At 40.1% G+C, this 16,613-nt stretch overlaps 1 protein-coding gene across 2 annotated transcripts in view; it reads right to left on the bottom strand.

Annotated features, from left to right (window-relative positions):
- PRKG1 (protein kinase cGMP-dependent 1) overlaps window positions 1-16,613 on the bottom strand; it is a 508,935-nt gene that overhangs the window by 157,790 nt on the left and 334,532 nt on the right. For both annotated transcript variants that reach the window (XM_055721117.1, XM_005446262.4), the window contains exon 5: window positions 2,095-2,158. In XM_055721117.1, the coding sequence (XP_055577092.1) occupies window positions 2,095-2,158 (64 nt within the window). The remainder of the gene's footprint in view (window positions 1-2,094; window positions 2,159-16,613) is intronic.

The following is a 16,613-nucleotide window of genomic DNA, read 5'->3' as shown; positions in this document are numbered from 1 at the left end:
TGTGTATAAGTTATGAACAATTTCACTGATAGGAGTGATCTCGCACAAGTCAGAAGCCACTGCAAGAGAAAAGGAAATTGCCCTGGGTTTTCTTAATAGCCAAGTTACCCAAGGAACTTGTTGCAGTATTTCCATCAATTCTAGAAATGAAATTACGTTACCAAAACATTGATCCTTTCCCCCCCCCCCCATCTCTACAATGCCATTTCCAAGTTTGATTTGGATAACAGGCAATTAAACCAGCTTTTTTTCTTGCTTCTGATTTTAGTTAACAGTATTTAGAAATTATTTAAAGAATGTAGGGCAGAAGTGTTGCATTATTCACAGCACCATATCAAAAGAAAAACCGCACGAAATCTTGACATTAAGAAAGAGATCCCCCACCCCCCAACCCCGGGGCCTCAAGCAGTGCCAAATCAGTCACTTTTATCCAATCCTTGTTACAGCAACAGAGAGGATAAAATAAAGTTATTGCTACTTAGTTTCAGTAGGTTAGATACTGTTAAATACAAAATGTCTTGTATCACAGTAGAGTGATTTTTTTTTTAGTTTATGTAAAACACTGCCTGTTAAATCAAAGACAAACCCAAAGGGAATAACAAGAGTGATTTCAAGAAGGAAATTGGGAGCCATATCCCAGTACAAACGGGGACAACCAGCCTCTCTCTCCATAGCATCCACCCTAGGGCTACAGAGTTATCCCCACAGATGCTGCTTTTGTGCCTCATTTCTTCATTGATGTTTGTCATGAATCTGACACGCACCCCTGAAACTTTAAGTGTCCCTAGACAAGTTTTATTGACTTTATTCTTTTCTTTAACTCTTGATAAGGAGCTTAATGCTGCTTATGTGATCCAAGTAAATTAAACTATCTGTTGCCTTTTCACTCTAAATCTGAAACTTCCCTGGCAGTAAAGGAAATAAAGCTTATCTATGGATATGCAATTATTCTGTATGACAAACAGCTGATTTGTTTGGATTACAAATTTATCTGTAGACTAAATAAAAAGGCAAAAGAAGTAACAATGTCCTATCAATGCTCTGAAGAAATAAAAATAAACTTAAAATGTCAGCAGCATCGTATCTTAAAATCAATGCAGAGGTGGTACACGTGAACATTTTTCTATAAACATAGTTATTAGGGTTGCTCATGATGGCAAGGCATGTGTGAGAAAAAACAAGGAATGAAATAAAATATTGTTTTACACAGAGATTTCCTGCAGTTTAATTATAAAGGGCTACACTTTGAAAGGTTTTATTAATAGTTTCTGTTAACCACATGCAATTCTGCAGGCCCAGAACAGAGCACTATGTGAATAAACTACAGGGACAAACTGCCTGCAATGCAACTCAAATACTTTACATCCATTTTACACATTCACTTACAGGGCAAGGTTGAGGTTTTTGGTCTGTTTTGGAGGGTGGTGGTTTCTTTCTTTTTTTTTTTTTTGGGGGGGGGGGGGGGGGGAAGTCAGGTAGGGTGTAGGGTTTTTTGTTTGTTTGGGTTTTTTTGTGGTTTATATTGGGCTTTGGTGTTTTTTGGGGGGGAAGGGGAGGTGTTGTCTGGTGGTTTTTTTAAATAAAGGCTCATTAAAAGCCTGACACTAATAAGACACTAGTTATAGCCAAGTAGGCAAAGCACAACTCCACCTGGACTGTCAAATATCTCAACATATATTACACTGCCTCTCTCTGCTGCAACTCTCACAGGAGCAGCTTTTCCATGACATACACTTTGAGGCCTGATATTGCCTTCTAACAGATGCATCCCATCAAATTTAGAAGGGGATGGTATTTTCACACCCCACTTCACCACTGAACCAGGGGCTGGAGAAGAAGGTTTCCCTTCTGCACGCCACAGGAAATGACTGATGAACAACTGGATAGAAAGCCAATTAAAAATACGTAAGCCCTGTTCAAAACTGGATTCACTTTTCACACAGCTCCTCTCTTCTTCTCCATATGCTGGAACAGTCAACCATAACTGGGAGCAAAATTGTGAAGCTGTTCTTTTGGAAAAGAAGAGCCTGGATGTTGCCACCAGAAGACCTGCAGACTCTGAACTCATTAGCTTTCAAAATTAAAAGCACTTACCTCTTCAAGGACATCTGCAAGCTTACTAAGTATCTCCTCAGGAAGGCTCTGGAATGTCGGAACACTGCAATACAAGAGAAAGCTCGATTAATGGATCCCTTTATTTAGGTCATACATCTAGCTGCATTTCTCTCATCTATCTTCCAAAGAGATTTTGCCCTCATCATCCAGGGCTGAACAAACATTCACCAGAAAAGCAGCATATATAATGAATATCTGATCTTCTTTTAGAAGCCAAGATGTCTTTTGTGATGATGGGAGACCACTTGCAGTAAGTTATCTGGAGAACCACTTGTAAAGCTGGTAATAACTAAGAATCAGTTAACAATTTACTGGAATTAATCTGCACCACAAACCTGCTCAGTCATATGTATAAATGCATATTTTTTCCTGGTCTGCTTCCATCCCACCAGACATTAATAATAATAAATAAAAAAGGCAAAAAGGAGCAGCCTTAACCAGCAATAAAAGATTGACTGAAACCACACAGACATAAAAAATGCAGAGCACGAAGCCACTAAGGGTATGGGGTCAGCAATAAACCAGCATCAAACCACTGTAAGAATTATTGAAGACTTCATTGGGAGTTTTACATCCAAGTTTGTTTGTTTTCTTTTTCCAAAAAGGCAATTTTCCCACTTGTTTGACAGCATTTCCCTCAACAAAGGTCTCCCAGAGCAGGCTGGACCTGCTGGTCGAGGTGAGAGGGCAATGCAGCAACAAAAAGCCCACTGGCCCAGTATCCACAGGACTGAGATTTAATTCAGTCTGGAGCAGGATGAAGGATATGAACCTGGGTCTCCAAGTCCCCTGACCTTGAAACTGTATGTTCACTACCTTATAGCCTGCCCAGCAAGGTTGTGGAGTCTCCCTCCTTGCAGATATTTGGAAGCCATCTGGACATGGCCTTGGGCAACCTGGTCCAGCTCCAGGTGGCCCTGCTTGAACACTGGGGTTGGACCAGACAACCTCCAGAGGTCCCTGCCAACCTCAACCAGGCTGTGATTCTGCAATACCTTAGTCTCTCATTCTTTATTTTCCATAAAACCTTGATGTCCATCAGTATTCCCAAATGATGCTGAACAAAACACATAGACACAATGTACATTCTAGAGATAGAAAAGCAGTGCTGTACCTGCTTTAATTAAAAACACTTGTCATCAGTAGACTAATTAGCAATGCATCTACATGAAATATTAGCCCACACCTAGCACTGAGCTGATACAGCTCTACCAAGGCTATTTCCAAGAACAGTTCACTCAAGAGCTGCTTTATCATGCTCCATTACATGGTGTAAACATAGCCCTATGCTCCTAATATTAAACTGAGATCCCCAATGTGTTGCTCAGATTTCAGGAACACTAATGATCGAGTGCAAAGTGAGGAGGGAGGGAGCTGTTGGGAGGAGTTTCCTGCCAAAAGGGAACTATAACCCAAAATAAATTATGTTTTTCCTTTCACACAAGTCTTCACTTTTTACTTGGGAACACGTAACGGCACAGAAGTTGTTCTCCACGTTTTGGGGAGCTAAGAAGATAGCTTTTGTCTGGGGCCAAGCATGAAGTATCTGGTGAACTTAATTAGTGAGCACAATTAAAGCAGAATTTGATTTTGTTAGCTTAAACATATGCTATGCTGCAGTGGAATTACAATGTTTGGAAGCCTTCACTATTTGTTTAAATAAAAGTCAGTTGAATGTATATAAAAAACAACAAGACAGAACTGGCCGACTAAGTGCAGAAAAATATCATTATTCATGCTGTTAACAATATCTTTTGTTTTTTCATAGGAATCACTGTTTATCAATGGAAACACATGGGTTCACAATGTAACAAGAGTGAACAGAAACAACTATGTTTATAAGTATTATATGATGCTGGGACTAATTATAAAAAGAAAGTCCACTATAACAACTGTAGCATTCCTAAATGAAGAACAAACTTACTGGAGAAGATAATGCTCCCAGACATCTGGAAAACTATACTGTGGTTGCACCATTACACTCCCAGATTGGGGGACAACACATCACAGCACTATTTTAATTTTTTTACAGGTAATTATGTCTGTGCAATCCAATGGAGGGTAGCGGAAGACATCTACTATAGACCAAAAGCATGAGAAACGGGGAAATAGCATATGAGATCTGAACAAACCACAAATCTTACTATTGAAAACTTAAAGACATTAAGCAAACTAGGAAAATTTCCTAAGAGAAGTGCATACAACTTTAAGACAGCAATAGAGCAGATAATAGGAAAATCAACTTTTTGACAAAACAGACTCCAACTACATCACAGAATTACACAGCCTCACAGATTATGGTGGTTTATGATGGGCCAGTAGCCATCTAAACAGGTAGAAGTGACAATACAGCTGAATGATATTTGAGTCTGATTAAGAAAAGGTCTTACAGGACTGCCTATCACTTCAGTACCAAAAAACCTCCACTGAACAAACACCTTTATAAAATAACAGAAAGAAAACATTTGTTGACTTGTTAAAAGATACTACAAATTCAGCCCCACAGAGCTGATGATAACACCGATAGAAGAAAAAGATTTGAAAAGATGCTCAAGTGTATAAGATAGAATTGAATGTGTGGTTTGACTCTCCAGGTCAATAAAAATATGCTCCCATTCTCTCCATGACAACATTCAACAGATTCATAAAACTGATTCTTGCTTACCTCCTTTTACTGGCTTAAAGATTTGCATACAAAAATCAAGGTTTTGGAAATTATTTCCACGTGGATACTTGCACTCAAAGGAAAACTGAGCCTCAGCAATAAAGGAAGAGCTTAGGAGGAAAACAGCTGAGCTGCAAGTTGCTGCAAGTGGGAAAACACACGCTAGGATGACAAACAGGAGCAGAAGACTCAAAGAAAATCTTTGAAGATGTTGCAGCACAGCAAGAGGTAAACAAAAATACATTCAATTTTCTATAATTTTGTGGAATTTGTGAAAAAGTCTGAAAATGTACAAAAATGAGCATTCAGCACTTGGATTCAGATGTACTCATTATTTATGATAGAAGAAATCACAGCAAATGCAGCTTGCTCTCTCTCAAAAAGAAGTGCCGCGCTCTGTGCCTAACAAAGCAGAAGTAAATAAACCCAGGCTTTCTCTGACAAATTCTTTTCCAACCACTTCTTAAACCCCATCAATAACAAAGACTTTAAACATCCATGTCATCTACTTATAGATAGTAACAATTGCTACAGCTAGAAAAAAAGATAGTCTGGTGTCCAACGTTGAAGTCCCTCAGCAAAGTTTAAAACTCATGACTCCTCTTCCTACTGACAGCACACGTGAAATACTTCACTCTTCTCCACAACCATCTCACACCTCGCCCAGGGACTATGCCTGTTACAGACTAAGCACTAGCAGCATGCTCAGCCCTTCCAAGCAAGCTGTGGTTCCTGCGAGTCTGGTTAGCCAGCCCTCCCGGGGACTTTCTCCAGCTGCTTCTTATGCCATATAATGAGGAGCCATTCCTCCACCTGCACTGAATATACTATTGAGAAGTTGCCTGCACTCCAACACAACCATGCTAAGGTAGGAATCAAAACCCCATCTTGCTCGCCCCAAGAGAATTCCTTAATCACTCCTGGGCCAGAGAAAAGATGACCAGGGCTTTCTCTGCTGCCTAATCCTTTAAACATATTTTGAGAGAAACTGGTAAAGCACTTAATGGCAGAAGAGGCTCCAGCTCTGCTACAGTTACCCCCATGAAGTAACAGCTGAAAAGTGATCAGCGCTACACCACCTAATGCATCTCACAGTGACTAGTCAAAAAAATTTCCCATCCCTATGTAATGAGGTTATGGAATAAAGCTGGATATGGAATAGAGATGCTTTCACAACTGACATTCTACTCACCTGCAGCCCTCCTAGCTCCTCAAAGTTATTTATCGTGATATGGATGTTAAAAAGTATTTTTGCCAAACTATTTATGCCTATTTTACATGCCCACTTTGCAGAAGTACAGTCCAAGATCCACACCAAGATCCAGGCCACCCTACAAAGGTAGCACATAAGAAGGCAAACCAGATCCCTAACTCAAGGAAATCAAATTTTAACAGCAAATACCAATAAACCCAATATTTTTTTTAATCAATCCACAACATCACAAAGCTTTATCACAAAAGATGAGTGACTGCCATCACAGGATGAGGAGCAACCTTTGACCTTCTCTAGTCTCCCTGCCAAGTCTCATTAGGCTTTCTTTTGAGCATGAAAAGGAAAAGTAGCTGCACTGGTGGAGGAGCTGCTCACACTGGCAAGGAGAGGTGACTTTTTGCTGGCTATATTCCATGCTATTCAGCCACGGAATATTTTGTAGGGGATGACGGTCCATATACCCGGTGAGGGCACCATGGGGAATTGCTTGCTGTCTGCAGGAATGGCACAGCAGCTATTCCATTTGCTCTGAAAGCAACACATTTTCACAGAAGGCTCAACACGCTGAACAGAAGCTGCCAAAACAGGGGAAAACAGCTGCGCCAAAATGTCCGCGTTGAATCTCCATCCTGATACAAAGGCAAAGATGTGCCCAAGCTGAAGGTGGTGAAAGGAGGCGTGAAAGGTCAGGTTTCTCCCTGGTGATCTGCAGTCACTGAGCTGCTCCCACATTTTAGACAGAAGCAACATCCTCCATTGGCAACACTCTGGTTCATCCCATGGGATTACTCTTGTACTAAACCAGCAAGGACTTCCAAATAATCCTGGCTGTAACCCAAGGGGTTGATTTTACCTTAAAGAATACTCAGTGGCAGAGATGCCAGCATTCCGACAGGACATTTATCTTCTGACACACATGAAAACTGTACAAGGTCCTTGGCTGTCTTCTTTTTTCAGCCCAACACAAAAGCAGCTATTCACTTTCTAAATGCATTTTAGGATGCATTCCCCAAACTTTTGAAGGGTGTTAATTGAAAGTGCTCATCCAGCTTTGCAGTCGGTGGCAGACCATCCTTGTGGGTTAATGCCAAAACAAACCCTCTATCTTTTATTATTGGTTGGCACCGTAGCAAATGCAGTTGTCACTGTTCTCTGCCCTGGGCCAGATGGGTAACCATAGTTTAAAAATCAAAACAGATCAGTAAAAGGAAATTAATTCTGCCTGCATTCCCTGAAACTCTTTTTTTTGCACCCAACTCAAATGATGGGTTGAAAAATCCTAATGTCCTTGCTTTACCACATTTGGGATGCCCCTACAGCACTGTCTCTCTGCTCCAGAAGAACTGAGGCTAAATCTTACCTAGCAGAAGCCAACACTTGATTTAGGATACTCAAAAAACCTGATGTTTTAAACAACTCAAGCTGGAAATGCTACGTACAGGCAGCTGCCCACTGGCTATCGTTATATCAGGTAGGGACTGCTGGCTCTGTCAGGATCATGGCCTTAAAAAAAAAAAAAAAAAGAACTACAAAACATGTTTGCAGCCTTACATGTGAAAGTTTACCAAAATTTACTGTGCAATCTTTCATGTCATCTTCTCTTTCCCTTTTTAAGCTGGGATATATTGCACCAGAGAATCCCATGAAGTCCCACCTTTCCTTTGCTGACATCTGTCCTGAGATCTGGTTAGTACTGGTTGAAGTGGGATCTTGTAGAAGATAGTTTCAGAAGAAAAAGATTTTAAAAAGTCTCCATTGCTCCTATGCCACATTTATAGCTTAGGGGACAGATCTTATCCCTGTAATGTATGTTAATACAGCCATACGGAGAAAAAAATGTTGTAATCATAGAACAAACCCTAAACCAAGCCAGGAAGGCAGAGAGCAGAATTGCAAAGCAAAGCCTGCCTTTATGTTTTGCATTGTCCCGTATGCGGGATTTCATTCCAGTACTTTAAAAACGCATTTCCATCCTGGTAAGCAAGTTGCATGCTGAGTTTCAGATCATCAACAAAACCATCTCCCAGGGTGCTCAGAGATGCCATGGGGATTATCCAGTGCTAGCAGTGTCCGACAATGCCAGAGGGCTGAGATCATCCAGTGACTGGACAGTGTATCAGCTTGCTGGGGAGAAAATGCAAACATTTTTGAGGAGGTGGTAGGACAAGGAGTCTCTTTCGAATGGTGAGAACAACTGCAGGTAGCGCCTGAGGCCAACACAGCTGCTGGATGCCTCTGTACAAGAGCCAGCGTGCAAGACAGGCAAGTGTGCGGAGCTGAGAGAGTTGTATATTCATTTTGTGTTGCAAACCACTGCGTCATCCTCTTTTCCATCAGATTAACAGGTATTATTTAGAGGATAAACTGTTTTTTCATACGTAGCACCCACCGCAATAGAAGTAGCAGAAAATAAGTTCAAAAAGGCATATTTAGTTCTCCAGAAACTCAATCCTTACCCTGTTATAAATGTAATTGGTAAGTCAAGGCTAGTTTTCCTGAAGCAATTTCCTGCGCATTTTGCTTAAAGAATATTAGAGAAAAAGGAGAAAGGGAGATGGAAAGCAAGTCACTCACGCTCGCATTAATTACACTTAACGTCTGGCCTTTAAAGCAGCTTATACAATGCAACTCTTAGGAAGAAAGAATAGAATCACTCTGCAGGTGCTGCAGATGACTTCTCCGCTGTGCTAAAGCTACAAAAGCATTAAAATGATTTGCAATTGTTAATCTCAGAGAGGGTGAAAATGTTACAGCTACAGTTTTAAAGCTCTGCCACTCATAACACAGACCTTATGCTGGTAAATAAACTGAAAGGGGTTTGCAGGAAATTTTTCTCTTCCAGACTTCCAGTTAAGATGTTACATGTGAAAATGGGAGAGATGCAGAAAGCAAATGAACTTATTTTTTTCCTTATGAGCAAAAGACTAAAGTAAAGCAAGTGTGAAGGGCTGCATTTTTTTCCGTCTTGTGGTGAAAGGATAATAACGATGCTAATAGATGAAGTGGTCTGCTGACATCATGAGGCCAAAACTCTGATTTTGCTGCAGGAAGCACACACGGGGCATATGAAACAATCACAAAATGACGTGGTTGCACACCCTATTTTGGTCGAGGCTCAGTTTATGTTCAATAGGCTGCTCAGGTACTCTGGAGTATTATTTTCCCTTGCTTCTGTCAATCCCTGTCTTTCCTTGACAGGCGTTCTTTATCAGAGACAGCCCTCCTACTGCATCTCATTTTGCAGTCACTGGGGAGATTGTACAATTTTAAAAAAAATAATAATATTAAATTGTTGCTGTCATGATGAGAGGGAAGGGAGAGAAATTAGCAGGTATGTAAACTACTTCACCCATTTTACATGCATTGACTCACAATTATTCATCTTGAAACGGACAATTGCTCCCAAAGAGCTACAAATGCTCAACAGCAGCAGCTGCTTTGGAAACATCACTAAACTTTAAGCAGGCACAGTTTTGGTTACTCATCTCAAGACAGAGGATTCATGCTGCCAAACAGTGCTGCTTTTGTGCCAGCCTGTGGAGGAAACCTGTACTTGCTATTACCATTTGAGTGTGTTATGGGATTTTTTCGGCTGTATCAGTTGGTACTTCTTCATATTCACAAATCAAATTATACCTATAGTCCTAAAGAAAAGCCTCTGTACCTTCCAACTCACCCATCTTTTCCATAATTATTATATAGGTTATTAAAGATACCACCTGTCGCAAGAAGCCTCCCACCCCTGTACCCTGTGTGTTTTGTTTCTATGATCCTGCATCTGCTGCACAGCCCAAACTAAACAGTCCTTGGCTTGCAATCTAATTATTACCTGTTCAAAACAGTTTACTCAGCTTTTTTTCCTTCTCTGGGAGATTTCGTGGGAAATGAACCCTCACCCTTCAGCCTCTGTGGGGAATCCCAGAGTGGGTGCACTGAGCCCAATTTCTGCTTCTGCATCTTGACTGAACCTACATATGCATCACTGCAGCACCAGAATAAAGTCAAATGAAAAGCATTATCTCATACAAGATGCTAGTACTGCACCTAGAAAATGAAAGACACTTGTGACTGACTCTCATTGTGTTTCTCAAAAGAGATCCTTAAATACCAATCAATATTTTGAAGACACAGTAGAGTTAAAAGAAGTGACAAATTGCATTTGCATGCACAGTCTGTTTTGTCCTATTCCTCCAAACTGGGTATTTACATCTTCAAAACCAGTTGAAGCCAGGTATTTTGTCTCTAATAGATGTCTACTGCACTTGACAGCAAATTGTTGTAATAATATCTTTTTCATGAAGACATTGACAAAACTATTTCCAAAGCACGGACTCTGTTTTGCAATGTTCGCTGCTGTTGTTAACGCTGCTTCCCGCCTCCTTCCTTTAAACCATCACATAAACGTATTAAAAAAGATTACCACAGTTTTCTGTCTTCATAATTACATGTATACAAAAGTAAAATAAGCTGTAAATGTTTTTAAGGTCATCTGAATCACAAGCATTTCACATTCTCCCAGGCAACTTCTGTCAGCACCCACCAAACCAAAAAGACCTGAGCAGTGGGACCCTCATTACGGAAACTTCCAAAGTAAGTTACCCCCAACCACAGATCTACACAATTCAGAAAGCAAGCGTTAAAATATCTAAATATTTTAGGGTTTTGTTATTGTTAATTACTACAAGAAGAGTCAGAGGACTTTTTGCACTATAGCAAACGAATAATATAAGATAAAAAAATATAGAAATCCAAACATGGAAATCCTGCCTGAGACATTCCTACATAGTGAGCTGGCAGGGGTGACTGTGTCTGGCAATGTCATCAACTGCCAGATGCAGCAAAAAAAGCTGAAGAACTGGCTCTGGGGACAATCTTGAGCTACTCACTCTGTATTGATGCATCTGAGATGATTTACTGAGGAACAAGTCCAAACAAAAGCACTTTTGATCAGTAGGTCATCACTAAGAATAGTCTTCCAAGTATTGACTTAGTTACCTCCTCCACAGATAAGTTACAAAAAAGGCATCAGAGTCTAGAACAGTTTGTTCCTCTTCACGGTAGAAACCTAGGGCAACTGCATTTGCATGAAAGTATGAGAGTGGCCCCATGTAAATTCATCTCAGAGTGGCTGACAGAGGTATTTGAAGACCTTCCTACAGACAAGTAGTGTTGGTGCAAACCACAGGTAACACCAACAAGGACTGAAATATATCCAAGGCATCCTACTCAGCCTAGTTCAGTGATTATATCCCAACACACTGATGGGCAAAAACCCCTACCTGCACACCCCTGGGGCAGCGATGAATAATTACTATTCAGTCAGAGACACAAGAGGAACACTGACTTTGAGATTTGCCTGAGGCAAAAATACACGGCCAGCAAATCCCTTTCTATTTTAAGCAGTCATTCTCTCGGCAGCGTGCTCATTTGCCAGTTGCAGCAGAAAGGATGGCACATGCGTTATTGATTTGGGGGTGTAATTCAGGACATTTATCCTCTGCGAAGCTTTGAAGGCTAACAGATGGCGGCTCGCCTTAATTCCTGATTTCTGATGGCTTTTATTCATACTCTTGGGAATGCTGCTGCTGTTGCTCTTTGTCTTTTCATGGAAGCGCTCTGTTATCTCTGAATGCCTTTTTATAGATGTTACAGGGACCTCTGCCTGAGCTGAGTTTGGATCTACTTGAAACGTGTAATGCTACATGTTTTAGGAGGCTCAGCATACCAAAAACCTTTGAAATGCCTCTAAAACCATAACTGGTACACTTTCTCCAGGACACACCTTAGACCCCTTACCGAGTAAATGAAAAAGAGAATAACAATTACATCTTTGAGTTTACAATGCTGTTGATTTTCTTCTCCCCTCAGTAAAACCCTTACATCTCAGGAGTCCAAAATTGGCTATGCACAGTAATCCGCTGCAGCATTTTCTTTTTCACTGAAAATAAAATGCAGCTGAAAAATGAATTAAATGTTGAGATTTTCAAGTGGCTTGGATTGTATCGGAGAAATAACCAAATAAGCTTGACAGATTTGAAATATGGTTTGAAAACTCAATTGTTTAAGAAAACATAATCTTGGGAATATTACAGACAGGCAAGCAACATAATGGGCAACAAAAAACACAAACTGAAAGAAAAAAAACATGCTGGGAAGACAATTTCAATTATTCAATACAACTCTGCTCAGCTGCTGTCAAACAATCTTTGCTGATCGCTTCCTCTGCCTTTGCTCAAAGCGTTGCAGCCCTAAAACGGGCTCCCACATTCTTGATTAGAAGACATCTCTGTTAAGACCAGGTGCAACCCTATGCCCAGGCTCATTCCAAAGGCCCTGCTGGGAGCATGGCACCCAACCCACATAATCTTCAAACTGAAGCATCTCGGGTTTGGATGAGCGCAGTGTGAGCACAGATCCAGCCATGCAGATGCACTGCAGTGTGCAATGCACTCCAAATACAAAGTGGTTTGGAGAAGGCAGGAAACTTTCTGGCCAGCCATACACAGCAAGACCGACCAGACATGGGTCAGCTGATCCGTGTAACGGCCGCTCTCGTGGCTGAGGGGAAACTCTTGGGAAATTTTGCACTGGATCCAACACGCATTGGATCTGTCCCCACTTGAATTGCAACAGATGTTTAACTTCACTCTATCCAGCACATCCTACTTTTCCACTATTTTTTTCTGCTGCAACATGAAAGCTTCAACTAACTTCTATCAATTTAATTAATTGCTAATCAACAGATTATAAAAGATCAGCACATGACACAAATGCCTCTGTATCCCAAGAAGGAATCTCTGCAGGCACACTGCTATGTGTATTCTTCTGAGCTGAGAGGGGACTGAGATCACCGGTACTCAAGGCTTGTTTTTGAACCTCTAAACTTTTTCCACTTGTCCTGTTTCAAGAGTGATAAAAGACAATATTGAAACTTGAGTGTTTGGGAATTTTAGTGGATTCTCCCTGAGCCAACATCATTAATATTTAGATAGAGAAATAATACACAGGGAAGAAAGGACTCAATTTCAGGACTTCTGTTGCATACATGGAGCAAGCAAGATGGAAACCTGAAATTAGCCCACAGGTATGTGAGTGAAGGAGACAGGAGATGGAGCTAAAAGGAATGAAATTGGCATACTAATTTGTGGTGCTCAATCTTTGCTCTGAGCCCTGTAACCTAGGATGCGCTGTGCTGCCCCTTTTTGCCCATGACAGCATCCCATGAGTCTGACTATGCACAGAGCCTGCCCTCATGAAACAGTGAATCTAGCATACTATCAAAAATTATTTTTAAAATATAATTTATGCCACTCAGGTTTTTTTTTTTTTTAATACAAAGAAGGTTGCCATGATCAGATTATGGCTGCCTGACAAAGGCAAGTGTGTTTATTAACTGCACATTGATTTATTCAAGGCCACATGGCAACTTGATTAAAAATGCCATTATGTATGTTTAGAAGGAACACTTTAGATTAAAATCTGACTCATTGACAGATATCAAAATACAGTTAAAAGAAGTGAGCAATGGGTGTTCAAAACACTTCCCATAAATCTATTTCTATTTCTAGTTCCATTTCTAGTTAACTGTCATTTCTATTTTCTGGATGATCATTCCTCAGGTTTGCAGATGAGGCAATTTACTCCTCTCAGGTGATCAACATCGAGCAAAATGCCCTTTAATAGTCTAAGTATTCAATAACTCATTTTTGGAACAGGCATGCAGATCACAGCCAGAGCATCAGAGTAAGCACTGACTTAAAATAAGGTAGCCCGGTCCTCCTCCATAACCTCCTTCACAAAAGCTCCATTAACATTTGTTGGAATAGTGAATTTGTCATTGAACATAAATTCAGAGTAATTATTACCTAGAGGGGAGAAAGATCAGATGATGAAGATCACTCTACAGGTGAAGAAAGGCAAGGTCCCGTGGAATTAGAAATCAGATAAACTGAGGTTTTTATCTCCTTTCACAATTTCTAGCAATAAGGCAAGTACTAGAACAGCAGTATCTGGGTCAAGGCTGTCTTCATTTGGAAGCCTGTAAGACAAGGTTGGATATTTTCTTAAAAAGACATGCTTTTTCCTTTCTCTAATAAAAATTCGGTGGCATATGCCTATGGAGGTTGTAATGGAATTTAGTGGCTTAGGGAGACTGCACTTTTCATTTGTCCCTTGCTCAAGACCTCATGAAGACAGCACTGGGAACAGTTGGTTTATGAAGGGTGGAAAACTACTGAAACATGAGTTTAACCTGTCATCTGAAAACACAGAGGAACAAATGCTCCCAGATTTTGGTGCCATTTGGAAGTGTACATCTCATTAGCCTGGACTTGTAAATCTAGGTCATGGATTGCAACCCTAATTTCCTCCAACAGAGGATCCAGGAGACGCTGAGCATCTCCCTCCCCTGTAACTGGAGTAGAGGCTGTGTTGGACAGGACATCTGCTCTCCTCTAACTTCTCTATGCTGGTTTGATTAGCTCTACCTCATCTCCAGTTTTCAAGGAGGATTTGGCCCAGGTGACCGCAGGGACCCTTCAAATATGAGCTACTCTGTTCTTCTACGCTCCAAAAGAAAATGCTTATTACTTCTGTATTTACCTACCCTAAATAAGGGCTTATGCTTTAACTAGTTGTTCTGAATATCAAGACAAATTACTTTTTTTAAACAACACCTTTTATCTTTCTACCTTAGTGCAAAACATTAAAAATCATGTGTATATGGATGTATGTACATGCATATTCCAATTTGCTTTGAAAGTTAGTTATCTTCAAGTTATCTTCTATATTTTCTTGTTAAAATCAGTATCTTACTGATTTGTAGTGTCCTTCGGCCAGCTGGTCCTCCTTAGCCTCCTTGTTAGCAGCTTAACAGAATACTAATTCCCTGCAGGTCAGCTGTCATTTTCTGAATTAATAAGAAGTTAAGGATTTTTGCTGTCCCTCTGAGAACACTTTAGCTTAAGCCTCATTTGTCTTCATCTGTAGTTCAATTCAACAGCATAATTCCTGCTAGGATGTTCTTTGAGATAATTTTCATTGTATGTAATGCCCTTTCTATTTTGTCTACACTTTAAAATACATATTTCTAATTACAGTGCTAACTGCTGGGGCACATGGTGAGTTTGTCTTCATTGACCTGTAGAAACCCTTTTCAAATCTTCTTCCAGAAATATGGGTTTATTGGTGTCTATATGAAGTATTTGAATTTTCCTAATACGCATTACCTTGTATTTTTTGAAATCACAAATAATATGCTGCTCAATTCTCCACAGTTTAAATCACTTGGTGATTACTGTACTCCTTAGTTTTTGGTAATCTATGAGTTGTATTTATTGGAAAGTCACTTGTGTGATATTTCCAGAGACAGTACATAATTGAATTTAAAATGCATTCCTGATGCTCATAAAAGCAATAAAAATGTCACCTTCTGCCTGCACATTAAAAATTCATCCCATGCAAGTAGAGGACAAATGCATAAAATGATCATTATGATGTGCAAATCTACTAGATGCAGGAAAACGAGACCAGTCTCTGACTGGACATAAAAACATTTAACAGATCTGCACTCAAATGGCAGTATTTATTGAACTTTTCTGAAGTCACCGAAGAAAAAATGCTCCCATTAGTAAAGTGACTAAGTCCACTTTAGCTTGCTTCAAAAATGTAATTTGTACCATTATTAACAAGAATGTGGATCCTGTGTGAAATTAGAATTAGTTCCCTGATATAAAACCCCAAAATATACCATTTCATGTTAGGTGATTCTATCCAGACAGTTAAATTACCTATGTGACTACTTTTCTGATGAACATACGTGCTAAAGGAGAGAATATTAGCATTTTAAATCTATTCCCACCCAGAACAGAACTTCAACTCTTATTTAAGGTTCAGAAACTCAACCCTGAGTTTGCTGTGGACAGCTGTCTTGGTGAAAATGAGTGAACGGGGCTACTGTCATTTGTCTTTTCTATTCTAAAATGTTGCCCATATGCACCTTACAGGTTCCCATCTCTCTATTTAGATATTTTTTTTCACATCTGAATTTGTATTAAAATCACCAGAAGATTCAAGCCGGACTGCCCCTGTGGACAGGACACGGAAATAACATTCAGAAAATCCAACAATTTTTCTTGACTTGAGCACTCTTTCTCAAGCAACTGGCTCTTGTATCACAATGGGGGTGTATCCCCCTCTTTATTTTTCATCTTAGCTAAAGAGGCAATAAGCCTTTCAGGGTGATCTGCTCAAGTCTTTATTTTTGGTCTGCTCGGCACAAAGTAACATTAACAGTTAATTAAGCACATTGTGAGTCATTAACTCCTCTCAAGATTCACAGAATTCTTAAAATTTGGTCTGGAAGTAGACATTAAATCCATCTTTTGCTCACATGGATTGTTTTTCATAAGCATTAAATATTACATATGACCTCCTTTTCCCACATCAATTGACTGATTCTGGTTATTGCAAGCCCTGGGGTCAAGCCCAGTCGTTCCACCCGATTGTGTCTGGCAGCCTTACTGAGAACCTGGCATCAGCAGCACCATAAAGTATGCACGGACTGATGAATTTTCCTCCTCAAAGTCAAATGCAAATGCCTCCAGGAATTCAGTGCTGAGG

The sequence above is a fragment of the Falco cherrug genome, chromosome 9, assembly GCF_023634085.1.
Source record: "Falco cherrug isolate bFalChe1 chromosome 9, bFalChe1.pri, whole genome shotgun sequence".
Classification (NCBI taxonomy): Eukaryota; Metazoa; Chordata; class Aves; order Falconiformes; family Falconidae; genus Falco; species Falco cherrug.
The sequence above is the reverse complement of the archived record's forward strand: the minus strand, read 5'-3'. Positions and strand labels throughout refer to the sequence as shown.